Source organism: Spea bombifrons, chromosome 4 (genome assembly GCF_027358695.1).
Source record: "Spea bombifrons isolate aSpeBom1 chromosome 4, aSpeBom1.2.pri, whole genome shotgun sequence".
NCBI lineage: Eukaryota > Metazoa > Chordata > Amphibia > Anura > Pelobatidae > Spea > Spea bombifrons.
Genome location: NC_071090.1, coordinates 106,066,287 through 106,084,659, shown reverse-complemented (window position 1 = coordinate 106,084,659; position 18,373 = coordinate 106,066,287). Strand labels below are relative to the sequence as shown.

At 43.9% G+C, this 18,373-nt stretch overlaps 2 protein-coding genes across 2 annotated transcripts in view; one reads left to right on the top strand and one right to left on the bottom strand.

Moving 5' to 3' along the window:
- CACNA1A (calcium voltage-gated channel subunit alpha1 A) overlaps positions 1–18,373 on the top strand; it is a 74,914-nt gene that overhangs the window by 26,492 nt on the left and 30,049 nt on the right. The window contains exons 15-28 of the mRNA XM_053464950.1: positions 717–834; positions 1,284–1,351; positions 1,454–1,560; positions 1,847–2,635; positions 2,850–3,262; positions 3,390–3,531; positions 3,920–4,049; positions 5,815–5,874; positions 6,583–6,689; positions 11,945–12,044; positions 12,507–12,667; positions 12,929–13,066; positions 13,555–13,756; positions 13,997–14,161. Coding sequence (XP_053320925.1) covers positions 717–834; positions 1,284–1,351; positions 1,454–1,560; positions 1,847–2,635; positions 2,850–3,262; positions 3,390–3,531; positions 3,920–4,049; positions 5,815–5,874; positions 6,583–6,689; positions 11,945–12,044; positions 12,507–12,667; positions 12,929–13,066; positions 13,555–13,756; positions 13,997–14,161 — 2,700 coding nt within the window. The remainder of the gene's footprint in view (positions 1–716; positions 835–1,283; positions 1,352–1,453; positions 1,561–1,846; positions 2,636–2,849; positions 3,263–3,389; positions 3,532–3,919; positions 4,050–5,814; positions 5,875–6,582; positions 6,690–11,944; positions 12,045–12,506; positions 12,668–12,928; positions 13,067–13,554; positions 13,757–13,996; positions 14,162–18,373) is intronic.
- WDR83OS (WD repeat domain 83 opposite strand) overlaps positions 1,904–18,373 on the bottom strand; it is a 123,356-nt gene continuing 106,886 nt past the window's right edge. The window contains exon 5 of the mRNA XM_053464949.1: positions 1,904–1,915. The gene's annotated coding sequence lies outside the window, so the exon portion shown is untranslated. The remainder of the gene's footprint in view (positions 1,916–18,373) is intronic.

Below are 18,373 nucleotides of genomic sequence, written 5' to 3'. Positions count from 1 at the left end.
GTCGTTGCCACAGCAGAAGCTCATTACAGGCAATGTGGCACAAGCCAGTAGAGTGAGTACTTTTATGTTTGCCGATGTTTGTTTTGATGCCTCTTTAGCCCCGTGTTATTGAATATGTTTGTTTTGCTTTCGCCACTGATAATATGTATCGACCGATATAATGAAGTTGTAAAAGAAATAACACATTTACAGGGATGAATATATAGTAGGAGAGTGACTGTGAATGCGGTGCGGTAATAAATATGTAATTCTATGTAAAGTGTAGGCTCTTTTTATGCTGCAGTCCATGTGTTTGCTTAGAACATGTACTGTTACTGGTATATTTATTTTGCCTGTCTGCGCATGTGCAGGGTGTTCGTGTAGTGCTTACATTTCCTTAGCTGTGTCTTGTGGATTGGAGATAAAGTGTTTTATGGTCTGGAACATGTACATGTACATATCCAAGTGTATCTTATACTCCCCTGATGTGCATCCCATTGAATCGCTTAGTTATTATTCATTGTTTTCAATGCAGTTCAGAGTCCAGGCTCGCTATAGACCTTTACCAAGACATAACAATCTGCGACGTGCGATGTCTGCTGGTGAACATAAGTTACAGATAGTAGTTCTGAAATCTTGCGCGTCCCGGGTCGGATTCCGGAGAGTTCCCCTAATTCTTCCCCGACAGTACCTTTGTCCAGGCTCACTTTTTCTGTGTCTCTTCTCTCTGCATTCAGATTCTGACTGGAGAGGACTGGAATGCCGTGATGTACGATGGTATCAAGGCTCAGGGGGGTGTGAATACGGGGATGATATCCTCCATCTACTTCATCATCCTCACACTCTTCGGTAACTGTATCCTGGAATGATATGTTGAATGGAGGGGCATATGGACAGGGTTATAGCTATGGCTTGTACGGAGTAAGTCGAGGGTTTGCACCTTCTTCGGGGACCGCTAAGATGAATCTTTTTGCTCCACAAACTGTATATTCTGCACTTTTGGGTATTTAGTATATGGATTGATAAAATGCATTATAGTCAAAGTTATATGGAGTGACAAGAGGGGTTATACAGAGTTAAAGGGCAGGGTTATATGGAATAAAAGGCCACCCAGTTTAATTGTATCCCAGCTGTGGGTCCAGGGTATTTTTATGTAACACAATCAAGAAAGATTACATTTATTTTAAGGACTGTTTGGGAAGGTTTATGGGAGGAATTATAGTTGCAGTTGCCAGATTATATAGAACATGAAAACGAAGACTCCGCGTGGTGATGTTGGGTTGACCTTAACCTGCTGCTCTCAGACACTCTGCTGAATGTCTTCTTGGCCATCGCTGTGGACAATCTGGCCAATGCTCAGGAGCTGACCAAGGTAGGACGTTTGCTGCAGGTACAGCACTAGGAAGACCCAGGGGTTCAGCGTATACCAATGGCTATGACCTTAACATCGCTTTCTCGCCTTATGTATTAACAGGACGAGCAGGAGGAGGAGGAGGCAGCCAATCAGAAGCTGGCACTGCAGAAAGCAAAAGAGGTGGCGGAGGTCAGCCCCTTGTCTGCTACCAACATGTCTATAGCAGCGTAAGTCCCAGGGTCATCACCAGAATATGCCCCACAGATCAGTACAATGTACACGTAAGAAACAAAAGTACCCTAAGGTACTACAGTACATTATGCTACAGTATAACTCGCCCAAGGAGCTTTTGTCTTGGGCTTCCCTATTTGTTTGGGCCCATTCATTAGTCTGTGTGGGTTTCAGCATACTTAACTATCCCAGAATTACTTTTACTAATGCCTTCCTTCTGGTATATATACTGTATATACCAAATATGTATTAATGTTATCAAATATTACATCTATCATGTAGAAAAGAGCAGCAGAAGAATCAGAAGATGTCTGTTTGGGAGCAGCGTACAAATGAAATGCGCCGGCAGAATCTGATGAACAGTAGGGAGGCTCTGTACAGCGAGATGGATCCTGATGAGCATTGGAAGTTGTCCTTCATGAAGCGTGATGTTAAGACTCACCTGGACCGACCTCTGGTTGTGGACCCCCAGGAGAATCGCAACAACAACACTAACAAGAGCAGACCTGGGGAAGGGAAAACACCCCTAGAACAGCGTCTATCCCACCAGCGAGCAGAAGACTACCTTCGCAAGCAAGCAAGATTTAAGGAGCGCGGTGGACGGGGCTATGAAATGGGGCAGGAGCCTGTACGCCGGCCGAGGAACAAAGAGCAGGACATAACCCGTGATGGGCAGGATTTGGGGCTTCAAGACAGGATAGGGGAAGTTGATGGAGGAGTGCGCCTCCCCCAGGATCCTCATCGAAGACACAGGGGAGGAGGGAATAAAGAAAGCCGTAGCGGGTCTCCTCTGCCAAGGGGTGATGGTGATCACCGCAGGCATAGGGGTCATCGCAGAACAGGAGATGAAACAGAGGATGTGAGTGGAGGGGGAGGGAAAGGTGGAGATGGTGGTGGAGAAAGAAGACCACGGCATGGTAGAGATGGGGGAAGAATGAGAGAAGGTGGTGGAGGCGGGGAAAATGAAGGTCCAGAAGGGGACAGGAGAAGGAGGCAGCGCCACACTGCACAGTCCACTTACGACAATGATGTGAAGAGAGAAGACAGAGAAAGGAGACATCGAAGAAGGAAGTAAGTGAAGGGGGAAATGTTGTACTGGAAACTTAGGGGAGTAACATGCATGGGGAGGGGGTACATTTTGATTGATTGGTTCTTAATGGTAATGAATTGGGACACTACTCTTCTGGGGATCGTTTATCACAGAGCTCTAGATGAGGTTTTGCTTTCAAATAAAATATTGCCTGCCCCCTGTTGTCTAACTTTGCCTTTCCTTTCGTCCGTGCAGGGAACCAACTGCTCCAGTTCCTGGTTCTGGTCCCAACCTCTCTACCACAAGGCCCATTCAGGATCGTTCCCGACAAGAGAACCAAAACCAGCACCCAGAGAACATGGACAACATCCGGAACACTAAGCTTGTGACCAGTGAACCCCCTGCGAGCGGAGGAGGAATCAACCACAGCCCAGCCAAGCTTGGCAATCACACCAACTGCGCCAATAATAACAGCATTCCCGCCGGGAACTCTGCCCCTCGACGGACACCCCTGCCCACCAACTCTGGCCCCGCTCCCACCGCACCTGACCCAAGCCAGTTACACAGTAACCCAACAGAGACTGCCAAGGGGACTAAAACTGCCGATCAGACAACCGTGGATATACCTCCCCCCTTCCCACCACCAGTGGAGAATGCCATCGGACAAGGTAACACATTGTGTTTTCTGTCTCATTCTGTTGTCCCATTTCGAGCGCGCACACACACCGTCTGGACAAGTAAAGCTGTCTCTTTTTTAAGATATCTCTCTCTTATGCACTTGTGCTCTCCTTGCAGTTAGTAAGACAGTCGCCGTGTCTCCTCTGCCGGAGAAGGAGACTGAAAAGAAAGAGGAGGAAGAAGAAGATGATGATGCAGGGAAGGGGCCCAAGCCTATGCCCCCTTACAGCTCCATGTTTGTTTTGTCCACCACAAACCCGTGAGTGACGTTTCTGGTTTACTGAAGCTACTTCCTCATCACCCTTCTTGCTTTATAATGAGTCTATGTTTCCTATAACCCATATCCATACCCGAGAACTCTACGAGGTCCGCCCGGACACTCCGGATGAACCGTCACTTCTCCGGGTCTCCAGGTCACCACAGTGAATCTCAGGGACCCCCACCCCCCTCCCACTTCCCCTCTAACCATGGCGGTTTTCCTGCTTGTGGGGGGCTAGACCCACATGTGACGTTAGCGGGTCTGCCGCAGGTCCACATACCCGTATTCTGACAAGAGAGGACTCCTGGCAGCTGGAGCCGGGATGTTTCCAGGTATGCTTATATCTATTTTATTTACGTTGATACGTTGTCTTTTTTTCGCGTTCCAGTCTCCGTCGCCTCTGTCATTACATCGTCACCATGCGGTACTTCGAAATGTGCATTTTGCTGGTCATCGCCATGAGCAGTATAGCCTTAGCGGCAGAGGACCCCGTCCAGCCTGATGCCCCTCGGAACAACGTGAGTACTGTTCCCTACGTTCTCATGGCGTGTACCAGATGCCGAACCCCACCTGTGACCCCGACTTAAAGAGGATCTATCATTTTTCCCAAATTGTACTTTTTACATGTTTATACATGAATGAAGTAGCGTCCAGTTTCGGTACCTCTTTCTCAAATAAAAACAAGAGACACTTCTTTATTTCAAAATTTTATTAAACGTCAGAATGGAATTATTTGTCCGCGGTGCGGACTTAAAATACTTCAGCCCCGCGACACTCAACCTTTATTAATATGTCACAAAGTGTCAAATATTATAAACACACAAATTTGACACAATATATATCAATAATTTATTGTCAAAACGAAAGACAACATAACCAATTGTAACCATTAATAACCACTTAATAACCAAATTAATAACCTGCTGGTATGGGCGTGTCCACCTGTATCCCTGCTGGAACTGCCGGCGTCCCCTAGCGCGGCAGTCACATGACCTTACGATTCACAGAGGCGCATGCCCCTGAAGTGTCCTGCACTTACACCTCTGTGCACCACAAGTAACCATACCTAGATGGTTAACTCCTGCACCGTACCAGCTTAACAAAACCAGAGTACCCGGCAAATGCCAAAATTAGGGGAGGGATGGGCGGGAAAAATCTCTTGAAAATAATTGCCCCTATAGGCCACGACCCTTCCTTATATACCCCCCAGGGAGGGTAATTACCCCCTCCCTTCTGGCCCAGCACGTGCCACCAAACTTAACTCTTTCAGTGCTAAAATTTCCGCTTAGTCATGCCTTAACCCCTTAAACCGGCTTGACCATGGGTACCTCGTCCGCACTACATTCATGTGGCCCCTCTGTCCAATTCTTTCCCTCCGGGGCTGTTCTATAAATTAACCCAATTTAGTTGCGCCTCCCATTTGTTATTGAATATAAAGCCCATTCGGAGATGTGCATACACACCGTGCTGAGCTATAGGTCTATGTTTAATGTCATAACCAGTTAGGTAGTGGTACACAAAGAACACTGAAAAGTGGCAAAAGTGAAGCAATCACCGTAGCAACCAATGGAATGTTCCTGCCTATTGCTCCACTTTTAGCTCTTTGCAGCAGCAGAATATCTTTGGATACACAACAGGCCACACATATATGTGCATCCGTGTGCATGTATATACCGTGTACCCCGCCTGTTCGCTGCCAGGAAGGAAGGGTTAAGCGGCGTGCGGGATGGAGACGGCCGGGATGAGGTGCGCCGAGCTGACAGGCCGTTAATCACAGCCGCCTGCATTCCCTGCTTACTGTGCACTTCCTTTCTCTGCTGGACGGATCCCGCGGGGAGGGAGGGCCGAGGACGGAGTAGAGGGGCCGCTGATTGAAATAATGGGAACATTGGCCCCAGTGGAAGGGAAAGAGCTGTGTGTGCGCTATATAAATAGCTGTGTATGTACGGCATTACTATATAGAAACCTATTATTCCACTCATGCAGTTCTATGTATGTAAGACGCCTGAATTTATCAGTGTGTGTGTGAAATGCTTTATACGTGATCTTACGCTGATATACGCTGATTAAACTTCTAATTTCTCTTTTTTTTTTTTTTTACATTTTTTGTCCTTGATTCCTCCCGGTTACTCTCTTATTATCTCTCATTCCCTCTTTACTGACCCCTCTGTGTCCCACTGTCTTTTTTTCTTTCTTTCATTCATTGTCTCTCTTCCTCTCCACCCTTTTTTTTCTCATCTTCCATTCTCTCAATCGCAATGCGTCTCTCTTCCCACCCTCCAGGTCTTGCGTTACTTTGACTATGTTTTCACCGGTGTCTTCACTTTTGAGATGGTTATCAAGGTAAGAATAAGTGGCCGGCCGGGCATCTCTCCTGATTGCTTATCACGGGGTCAGCACAGAATAAACGGGAGACATTTAAATGTCCTTTACACACACGGTCTGTACCTTGTATTTCTGTAGAGCAGGAGAATCGGATTACAATTAAACTCAGATGCTTCAGCTTGCAAAATAAAAATAGCTACTGTACGGCGGTTAATGTACTAATTAAAATACCAGCATTGGTTGTATGGTCAATGCTTACCACACCGCCAACACGAGAGATTAAATCCCTCATTTCTCACACAGAGAAGGGGCCGATGAGCACATTTGGCAGACATCACGTTCAGTCCTATCCGGTGCTGTCTAAGACACATTCACCAGAACAGACTGTATATAAAGTCCATGATGGAGCACAGAAAGGGTACAGTCAAGGGGTAAATGTTGCCAGAAGTCCTTTTTATGCGAGACACCACCCGGTGGCTTATTTGCGCAACTGCAAGTAAAACAAATAACGCATAAAAAGTCTTCAGGTACTGGCAAATGTCTTGAAATCAAGGCAACCCAGGTTTGATAGCGTTTTACCATCTTTCGTGTGGTTTCACAGAACGGGATGTGCACCATGATTAGGACTACAATTAGCCGCACAGCGCTGAAGTCAGATAATTAATCCATTCTTTGCCTGCGTATTCTAAGTATGTAACAACACCTTCTTTTGTTCCCTTTTATCAGATGGTGGATCTCGGCATCATCCTCCATCAGGGAGCCTACTTCCGAGACTTGTGGAACTTTCTCGATTTTGTCGTGGTCTGTGGTGCTCTGGTGGCCTTCGCCTTCTCGTGAGTACTTCTCCGTTCCCTCTGCTCCGGCCTTTCACACCAGCTGCCTTGTCGCATGTGGGTAGATAGAGAGTATGTGCTTGCACCCTACAACGGGTCCATTGAAACCTCACTGCATTGGATGTGTTAAATGCATGCGTAGATTAGGTCTTAGTAGAGGGTCTAGATTGTACGTAGAAGTGGATCTGTCATCAAAAATGAAGAAGAGATGGTGGTACCAAGTTTCCAAGCATGGCCTGCTGGATGGTGTATATACTACATTATATACACAGGGATCATTTTCTGTGGAAGCATGTGGGCCAATATTTGACCTTAAATCTACCCGGAAATAGTTGCTCTTATCCTTTAAGGTAATGCAGATTTTTTATTTTGCCTTGAGTGATTTTTATCGTAGTTAGAAGCTTGATTAGTTGATTAGTTGGTGGAACTGGTCACTGGTCTTACGGTAAAATAAAAGCCCTTTTTAATTTTTCTATGAAGACCTTCTGTCTGTTACACACACACACGTACGCGCACACACACACGTACGCGCACACACACACACACACACACACACACACGTACACACACATAACTTTGGTCCCGTGGGACGCTGTTGTTGGATACGCCATGCCCTCTGTCCTCTGCGGTGTGGTAGGGGATGCCATTCATATAACTCATCATAAAGACTAAGGACACTGGGATATGACATCATCGGTTGTGATTCAGTAATAAAAATCGGAGCGGTCCTCCTGAAGAGGAGATCTTGGTGCTCCTGACGGTCCATACCTTCCCGATATACTGCCAAGGCCCCGTACTCTGTATGAAAAAATCATTTTAGTGTTAGCCCAAGGTTATTTTTGATAAATAACAATCCTGGGAACATTTTTCTTGTCCTCCAGGAGAAATCACTGGATGGATTCGTTAAATCTCTAGGCTTTGAAGGAGCGATCTATCTGGCAGATTGCACCGAGATTTCCCTGGCACCTGCTACCTTCTGTGTCTTAATATTTATATCAAAATTAATAAACAAAAAAGCATCGCACGGTAACGCTGGCGTGTTGCCACTTGCGGAGATGCGTCTGTGTTTGGAAAATACAGTGACAGTAAGGGAGATGTTTCCAGAACCGAGCCGGGCTCTCTATCTCTATCTTGAGTGTCACCAAAATAATTACTGGAATTACTTGGGACCTACAGACAGGAGGAAGGACTGTCACTCCCATCATGTCACAAAGAGCCTAACGGGCCTCGAGCCTTCCAGCCCCCTGCTGTGGGATTTCAGGTAGAGAAGGCACCGTCAGTTCTAATTACGGCACTCGGTTGGTACTCTCTGGGATGAGTGCATCTCATGAAGTGCCATCGCGTGATGCCCACACCTCGTCAGGCGCTGGATACCGCACATCCATGGCGTGGGTACAGAAACGCTCACCAGCAAGTCAGAATCGATGAGGTGTTGGGACTCTTGGCCAAACCCAGGGTCTTCAAGCAAGCAGTACGGTCAAAGCCAACTTAGTATCAGTCTAATCGCCAAGATCAGACTGAAACTCGGCTTAGACATGCCCACAGTGTCTTCGAACCATTTCATGTGACCGCATTAACGCGGTCAAGTGGAATTATTGTACAGCACCGCAGAATAGGATGGCACTATATAAAAAACATATATATATATATATATAAAATATTTTGTGTCTGTGGCACATGCTTATGCACACGGCAATTTTTCCATTCTGTGGCTAGTAAAAGGAATGAAAAGGTGTTGTGTCTATTTTATATATATATATATATATATATATATATATATATATATATATAAAAATATATATTTATATATTTATATACATATATTGGTAGAATATTTCGTGTGCCCTCCTGTGAATGGGAATGCGGAGAGCACCCCCTGCTGGAGATGGAATGGCAGTACTTCTTCTAATTAAGCCAAAGCACCATAAATCTAAGTCCAGTTTGCAGACTCGTGTGGAGTATTTCCAGGCTCCTCACCGCAGATCTGACGGGTATTTATTGGGTATCTGGCTGCAGATATGTGTCAGAAACCAAAAGCCAGGCCAACGTGGATTAGAGAAAGCCAGCTGCAGTGTATTCCGCTCCTCTTGTCCCTTCACAATTTTTGTTTTCTGTCGTAGCTAATTCACGTTAACCAAATGGACCAGACAGGGAGTCATGGCGTCCAAATCACGGGATTACATTCTTATAACAGGTTTAAAACCCTGCCGGGAAAACACCATGCTCTTTACGAGAGCGGGAGGGAAACCTTGAGCAGAGAGAGAGAATAAACCCCTGTAATCCCATGTAAATACCCGGTGAATTCAGCCGGCGAAATCAGTCTTAGCCTTTCATACTGCTTATTTATCACTTCCATCTGTATTCTAATTTAGTGTCAAAGGGAGAGGTGAGTGTTTCTGTTCTAGTTGGATTGATAGATCCCCTGCATTCCATTTATGAAACTGGAAATGTCTCATGGACCCGCTCTCATGAAATGAGACAGCAGATCAGGTCCAATTTCCACGGCTGAGCGGCAGTCCCCTGGATGGAGCAGAATCCAGCTTCACGCTGATAAAGCTGACCTGAAGAGTTGTAGCCGGGTTTTAAAGGGTGTATAGTTGTGTAATTAGTAAAGGACCTGGTGTTGTGTGCTTAGCTAGCTAGTGTTAGGTAAAGCATTGTGTTGGAAGACTTACCTGAAGTTTTCCAAAGGTGTCCATGCCTCCGTATCCCCTCCATTGCAAATGCTACAGTCTCTTCAGCCTTCATGGAACTCCATCATCGCCTCTACCAGCCGGGCCACCGACTTCCAATGACACCGCGCGGAGCGTGTATTGCCGGCAATAAGGCCGACGATATGCACTTAGGTGATGATGCCGCATGCCATGTTGTGCGCGACATCATCACTGCGGTGTACGGGGAAGAAGCCAAAGAGTGCCAGACGACCATGGCTAGGTGAGTATCCCCGCTAAAGAGGAAAGTAAAATAAAAGAACATAAAGTTTAAGGACAAACACTCTCGTTCGATGGCCTGCTCCTCTCTCACGGCACCGGGCGTGCTGGTGAATGCATTCTGGTTAGACTGCCGTCCTCTGCTACAGAGGTTTTTCCCCCGGATCAGGCATTCTCACCCTGCGCTCCGTTCTGACAGTAACGCCACTTATTGCAATGTGCAGCTCCTAGGCCATTTAAAGGAAAAAAAACCCATCTGTATGTAACAGGATCATGCTTTCACCCTTCTGGTGCAAGTGTGATGAGCAAATATGTCTTTTACAATCTGGCTTTTTTAAATAAAGTATATAATGTAGTAAGTAAAATACATATTTAAGTGTGTATATATATATATATATATATAATATGTAGGTTCCGAAAGAAGTGATTAATCCATAGTTAATAACCAAGTCAACAAATTGCTGCAGGCTGGCACCTCGGTCTCCTGGCATCATGTGCCATGGAGGTTTCTCCAAAACAACGGGTTTGTAGTCCCCAGCGGCTAGCGTATTAACCATAGTTAAAAGGTAGGAGCGTTACCGAGTAATAAAATAATAATAATAATTGCGTTTCCACCCTAAGGGACGTGTCTGCTGCACAATTGCTGCTTGTGATCCGGTATCTGCTATCTGATCTCCTAAGAGCTGTCAGGGTGATAATTCCGGTTCTCGGGGGGGTAGATTGGACTGTGCATGGGAAGGCTTGCTGCGCTGCTCGGATGGATGGACGGTTGGCTTGCTTTTCATCATGTAGTTGGAGGTTAAGGCGTATTTTGGTGTCCTGTGTTTCTTTGTGACTCATTCCCTCTCTCCCCGTTTCGGCCGCCTCCTTCAGGAGCAATCAGCGGTAATGCCCAGCTGTCCTCTCCTTTTTCTGTCTCTCTCATATCTTCTACATCCCTCGTTCAAGTCTCATTGTGATTAGAAGGGTCTCTGACATTGCAGGACACAGAAGACAACAGTGGAATGTGCTCTGCCCTATTGTAGAACGTAAAGGGGGGGCTTTATTGTACATGGAATTTCTCTGTCTAGGCAGTCAGCCCACCATGGATTCCGGAGATAAAATATGCCTTAGGAATTCCTTAGTTGCACCTTTTTGATCTATACATCCATATTGCAGATGTGTAGATCAAACCTAATCACTAAAAAGTCTCGAAGGTCTTATGGAAAAAAATGTGTTGTGCCTGTCTGCACGAACTTAATGTCCCTTACACCCCGAACCGGAGCATCTTGCCCTTGTGCAATTGGTGGGGTACTTTCATACCATATATATATATATATACTGTGGGTGCAAGTCAACATTCCCATGGTTTATAAACACAGCAGCTCCTGGCACTGCCATGCGCCCCAGGGGACCTTCCTTTAACGTTTGCAAGCTGCTGAGCAGAGGATAAATTGAGATTAAGAGACTTAGGGATTTTTGCTGCTCATTTAGCAGTACAGACATAGCTCCCGAGGGACGGCACGTGGTGACGGAGCAGCCGGTAATCGCTCCTGGGAGCTTTTTACAAGTTACCAACAAGAGATTGAAAATATCCAGCCCCCTGCTAACTCATAGCCTTTGTTTTTTCCCTTTCGTTCTCTTTCCCTCTCCATATCTCTCCATCTTTCTCTCTCTCCATCTCTCTCTCTCCCCATCTCACTCTCTCTCTCTCTCCATCTCTCTCTCCACTCTCTCTCTCTCCATCTCTCTCTCCACTCTCTCTCTCTCCATCTTTCTCTCTCTCCATCTTTCTCTCTCCATCTTTCTCTCTCTCCATTTCTCTCTCTCCGCTCTCTCTCTCTCTCCATCTCTCTCTCTCTCTCTCCACTCTCTCTCTCCTGTGTATCTTACTATATGATCTAATATCTTCTCTCATATCAATTTCTGAGCTATTTTCAATTCCTGTTTGTTTCTTTTTTTATTGGTCTCTCTGACCTCTCTTTTTTAATGCATGTTTCTCTTCCCCTCTGTTTTCCTCTGATCTTTTCTTTCTTTCTCACGTTCTCTCTCTCACTCTCCTTTTTTGTCTCTCATTTCTTTCTGTCTCTCGTTTCTTTCTGTCTCTCTCTCTCTCATTTCTTTCTGTGCCTCTCTTTATTTCTTTCTTTCCTTCTTTCCTTCTTTCTTTCTTCCTCCCTCTCTCTCTCTCTCTCTCTCTCTCTCTCTCTCTCTCTTTATCTCTCTCTTTCTCTCTCTCTCTCTTTCTTTTTTCTCCCCTATTCTTTTTTTTTCCCTTTTTCGGACTCTCTATCTTCCTGACTACTTCTGCTTCTCCCTTTCCACCATTCTTTGTTTTCCAAACAGAGGTGGAAGCAAAGGAAAGGACATCAGTACCATCAAATCCTTGCGAGTTCTCCGTGTCCTCCGTCCTCTGAAAACTATCAAGCGTCTGCCCAAGCTGAAGGTCAGTGATGCGTTTGCTGCCAACCGGTTGCACAGGAGACTTTTACAAATACATTACACATATGGCAGGATTTTATGTTATGGGATTGATTTTGGATATGGTATGTCACAGTCGTTTATAGTGTTTTCTCTCTCTTTTGTAAGACTTATGGTTTTTGGTAACCTAATAACCTATAATCATGATGTAGGGATACACATAAACATATGTTTCTACGTGTCCATACATTCTCTATTCTAGTGAAAGAGGGAAAAAGAGAATCTAGAATTTAAATGTTTGCAGCCTGATACACAAGAACCTCCTTTGGGTTACCCCAACCTCTTCATTCAACTGAGTTCTTTACTCTTACTCCCACCAGTAATTCTTTTCCCATTATCTTCTCTTCTTTCACTCACTCAAGCTCACTCTCTTGCACTCTCACATCCTCTGCCCGCCTCACTCTCCTTCTGTCTCCCTCACTCTCAGGCTGTCTTCGACTGCGTGGTGAACTCTTTGAAGAACGTCCTCAACATCCTCATCGTGTACATGCTCTTCATGTTCATCTTTGCCGTCGTGGCCGTCCAGCTCTTCAAGGGCAAGTTTTTCTACTGTACCGATGAATCTAAAGAATTTCAGCGGGATTGCAGGTGAGTGGCACTCCACTTCCCCACTGCCGTCCCCAGTTGGCGCCCATGAGCCATTTAGTGTTTCTCCATTTCAGAGGGCCGACCAAGAATGTGCAACCTCTGCAGATTCATAGACTAGTAACCCACCCGCTAGATGCGTTTGTGCTCTTTTGGTGTATTTTAAAGCAGATCGGCCACTTCCTCAACCCATAACCGTCTGAATGACCGTGAATCTCATGACTTAGTAGATAAGCTCCATCATGTGTGTGTTTGTCTCCTCAGGGGCGAGTATCTAGTATATGAAAAAAATGAGGTGAAGGCACAGAAACGAGAATGGAAAAAATGGGCTTTCCACTATGACAACGTGCTGTGGGCTCTTCTCACCCTCTTCACGGTGTCCACGGGCGAGGGCTGGCCGGAGTAAGTAAAGACATCTGTTTGCGTGTATATCCATGTTAATGTCTGTAATTGTAAATGATTTATGGATTGTATGTATAGCGATATTTGCCTATTCTGTCTCAGGGCTGGGGGTTTTCTCCCCTCCGTTGCCACATACTCTCCTGTCTCTCGGATTCCGATACTGAGTAAGATCCAGACTCCGAGAAATCTGGAGTTAAAGCAGACTTAGCAGTTTGCTTCCTAACTTTTTAAAATAAAAACTTGTTTATCGGATTTAGGTTGCAGGTCTTTGCACTTGGCACTTGCCCTTTTCTAACCAGTGCCAAGGTGTGACTGCTAAGACCTGTAGACTAGCTATAGACCTCCTCTGCATTGGGCATAGGAGCTATGTAAAGCTAGGGACTAATGGGGAACCAGCATGGGACTAACGGAAGCAGTGCTTTCTCAGTTTCTATTAGTGCGTTGTGTGTTTGTCCGACATTGCTGATTTTTCTTCTCTGTTGCTGCAGTGTACTCAGGCACTCGGTGGACGCCACCTTTGAGGATCAGGGACCGAGGCCAGGTTTCCGTATGGAGATGTCTATCTTTTACGTGGTTTATTTTGTGGTCTTCCCTTTTTTCTTTGTCAACATTTTCGTGGCCTTGATTATCATCACTTTCCAGGAGCAGGGAGACAAAATGATGGAGGAGTACAGCTTGGAAAAGAACGAGGTACCTTAACAAAGCAGGTCCTGTAAGCCCCGAATAGCTTTCAATAGCCGACACTATCACGTTGTACATAACAAAGTTCCTAAACCATTGCAATCTGCGTGTTACGATGTAACACTGTGAAGTCGGTATAGTTTTTATAGATCGCATATATCCCTCATTTTAACTCTAATCTTCATTTCCTCGTGTTTTACTCATCTTCCATTTTTTTCTCCTCTTCTCTTTACAACTCTTTCTTTACAGAGAGCCTGCATCGACTTTGCTATAAGTGCCAAGCCCCTCACTCGCCATATGCCACAGAACAAACAGAGTTTTCAGTATCGCATGTGGCAGTTTGTGGTGTCTCCCCCCTTTGAGTACACCATTATGGCCCTTATTGCCCTCAACACGATTGTTTTAATGATGAAGGTGAGAGCGAGGTCAGAACAGGATTTTTAAGAAATAGCAGATAGAGATATAATTTATAAGATGCACACATATCAAGACTGGCCCACCAGAGCCCCCGCTCCTGCTCAGTACTGTAGATGGGGATGTGGCACGTCTACTACTCATAAAGGGCAGGGCGAGCACCCATTACATAGGTCTGGGAATAACACGAGAGTTGCCAGGTGGAGATATATGTGTTATATGGGGTCGTTGGGAGAATTATAGGGATAGGAAGTTATTGGGATGGGTTATATAGAGTTATAGGAGTAGTTATTGGGATGGGTTATATGGAGTTATAGGAGTAGTTATTCGGATGGGTTATATGGAGTTATGGGAGTAGTTATTGGGATGGGTTATATGGAGTTATAGGAGTAGTTATTGGGATGGGTTATATGGAGTTATAGGAGTAGTTATTGGGATGGGTTATATGGAGTTATAGGAGTAGTTATTGGGATTGGTTATATGGAGTTATAGGAGAAGTTATTGGGATGGGTTATATGGAGTTATAGGAGTAGTTATTGGGATGGGTTATATGGAGTTATAGGAGAAGTTGTTGGGATGGGTTATATGGAGTTATAGGAGTAGTTATTGGGATGGGTTATATGGAGTTATAGGAGTAGTTATTGGGATGGGTTATATGGAGTTAGGAGTAGTTATTGGGATGGGTTATATGGAGTTATAGGAGTAGTTATTGGGATGGAGTTAGGAGTAGTTATTGGGATGGGTTATATGGAGTAATAGGAGTAGTTATTGGAATGGGTTATATGGAGTTATAGGAGTAGTTATTGGGATGGGTTATATGGGTTATAGGAGTAGTTATTGGGATGGGTTATATGGAGTTATAGGAGTAGTTATTGGGATGGGTTATATGGAGGTAGGAGTAGTTATTGGGATGGGTTATATGGAGTTATAGGAGTAGTTATTGGGATGGGTTATATGAAGTTATAGGAGTAGTTATTGGGATGGGTTATATGGAGTTATAGGAGTAGTTATTGGGATGGGTTATATGGAGTTATAGGAGGGGTTATTGGGATGGGTTATATGGAGTTATAGGAGGGGTTATTGGGATGGGTTATATGGGTTATAGGAGTAGTTATTGGGATTGGTTATATGGAGTTATAGGAGTAGTTATTGGGATTGGTTATATGGAGTTATAGGAGTAGTTATTGGGATGGGTTATATGGAGTTATAGGAGTAGTTATTGGGATGGGTTATATGGAGTTAGAAGTTATTGGGATGGGTTATATGGGTTATAGGAATAGTTATTGGGATGGGTTATATGGAGTTATAGGAGTAGTTATTGGGATGGGTTATATGGAGTTATAGGAGTAGTTATTGGGATGGGTTATATGGAGTTATAGGAGGGGTTATTGGGATGGGTTATATGGAGTTATAGGAGGGGTTATTGGGATGGGTTATATGGGTTATAGGAGTAGTTATTGGGATTGGTTATATGGAGTTATAGGAGTAGTTATTGGGATTGGTTATATGGAGTTATAGGAGTAGTTATTGGGATGGGTTATATGGAGTTATAGGAGTAGTTATTGGGATGGGTTATATGGAGTTATAGGAGGAGTTATGGGATGGGTTATATGGAGTTATAGGAGGAGTTATTGGGATGGGTTATATGGAGTTATAGGAGGAGTTATTGGGATGGGTTATATGGAGTTATAGGAGTAGTTATTGGGATGGGTTATATGGAGTTATAGGAGTAGTTATTGGGATGGGTTATATGGAGTTATAGGAGTAGTTATTGGGATGGGTTATATGGAGTTATAGGAGTAGTTATTGGGATGGGTTATATGGAGTTAGGAGTAGTTATTGGGATGGGTTATATGGAGTTATAGGAGTAGTTATTGGGATGGGTTATATGGAGTTATAGGAGTAGTTATTGGGATGGGTTATATGGGTTATAGGAGTAGTTATTGGGATGGGTTATATGGAGTTATAGGAGTAGTTATTGGGATGGGTTATATGGAGTTAGGAGTAGTTATTGGGATGGGTTATATGGAGTTATAGGAGTAGTTATTGGGATGGGTTATATGAAGTTATAGGAGTAGTTATTGGGATGGGTTATATGGGTTATAGGAGTAGTTATTGGGATTGGTTATATGGAGTTATAGGAGTAGTTATTGGGATTGGTTATATGGAGTTATAGGAGTAGTTATTGGGATGGGTTATATGGAGTTATAGGAGTAGTTATTGGGATGGGTTATATGGAGTTATAGGAGGAGTTATGGGATGGGTTATATGGAGTTATAGGAGGAGTTATTGGGATGGGTTATATGGAGTTAGGAGTAGTTATTGGGATGGGTTATATGGAGTTATAGGAGTAGTTATTGGGATGGGTTATATGGAGTTATAGGAGGAGTTATTGGGATGGGTTATATGGAGTTATAGGAGTTATTGGGATGGGTTATATGGAGTTATAGGAGGAGTTATTGGGATGGGTTATATGGAGTTATAGGAGTAGTTATTGGGATGGGTTATATGGAGTTATAGGAGGAGTTATTGGGATGGGTTATATGGAGTTATAGGAGATGTTATTGGGATGGGTTATATGGAGTTATAGGAGTAGTTATTGGGATGGGTTATATGGAGTTATAGGAGTAGTTATTGGGATGGGTTATATGGGGTTATGGGAGTAGTTATTGGGATGGGTTATATAGAGTTATAGGAGTAGTTATTGGGATGGGTTATATGGAGTTATAGGAGTAGTTATTGGGATGGGTTATAGGAGTAGTTATTGGGATGGGTTATATGGAGATATAGGAGAAGTTATTGGGATCGGTTATATGGAGATATAGGAGTAGTTATTGGGATGGGTTATATGGAGTTATAGGAGTAGTTATTGGGATGGGTTATATGGAGTTATAGGAGTAGTTATTGGGATGGGTTATATGGAGTTATAGGAGTAGTTATTGGGATGGGTTATATGGAGTTATAGGAGTAGTTATTGGGATGGGTTATATGGAGTTATAGGAGTAGTTATTGGGATGGGTTATATGGAGTTATAGGAGGAGTTATTGGGATGCGTTATATGGAGTTATAGGAGTAGTTATTGGGATGGGTTATATGGAGTTAGAAGTTATTGGGATGGGTTATATGGAGTTATAGGAGTAGTTATTGGGATGGGTTATATGGAGTTAGAAGTTATTGGGATGGGTTATATGGAGTTAGAAGTTATTGGGATGGGTTATATGGAGTTATAGGAGTAGTTATTGGGATGGGTTATATGGAGTTATAGGAGTAGTTATTGGGATGGGTTATATGGAGTTATAGGAGTAGTTATTGGGATGGGTTATATGGAGTTATAGGAGTAGTTATTGGGATGAGTTATATGGAGTTATAGGAGTAGTTATTGGGATGGGTTATATGGGGTTATAGGAGGAGTTATTGGGGTGGGTTATATGGGGTTATAGGAGTAGTTATTGGGATTGGTTATATGGAGTTATAGGAGTAGTTATTGGGATGGGTTATATGGGTTATAGGAGTAGTTATTGGGATGGGTTATATGGCGTTATAGGAGTAGTTATTGGAATGGGTTATATGGAGTTATAGGAGTAGTTATTGGGATGGGTTATATGGAGTTATAGGAGTAGTTATTGGGATGGGTTATATGGAGATATAGGAGTAGTTATTGGGATGGGTTATATGGAGTTATGGGAGTAGTTATTGGGATGGGTTATATGGAGTTATGGGAGTAGTTATTGGGATGGGTTATATGGAGTTATAGGAGTAGTTATTGGGATGGGTTATATGGAGTTATAGGAGTAGTTATTGGGATGGGTTATATGGAGTTAGAAGTTATTGGGATGGGTTATATGGAGATATAGCAGTAGTGTTTGGGATGGGTTATATGGAGTTATGGGAGTAGTTATTGGGATGGGTTATATGGAGTTATGGGAGTAGTTATTGGGATGGGTTATATGGAGTTATAGGAGTAGTTATTGGGATGGGTTATATGGAGTTATAGGAGTAGTTATTGGGATGGGTTATATGGAGTTATAGGAGTAGTTGTTGGGATGGGTTATATGCGTTATAGGAGTAGTTATTGGAATGGGTTATATGGAGTTATAGGAGTAGTTATTGGGATGGGTTATATGGAGTTATAGGAGTAGTTATTGGGATGGGTTATATGGAGTTATAGGAGGGGTTATTGGGATTGGTTATATGGAGTTATAGGAAGGGTTA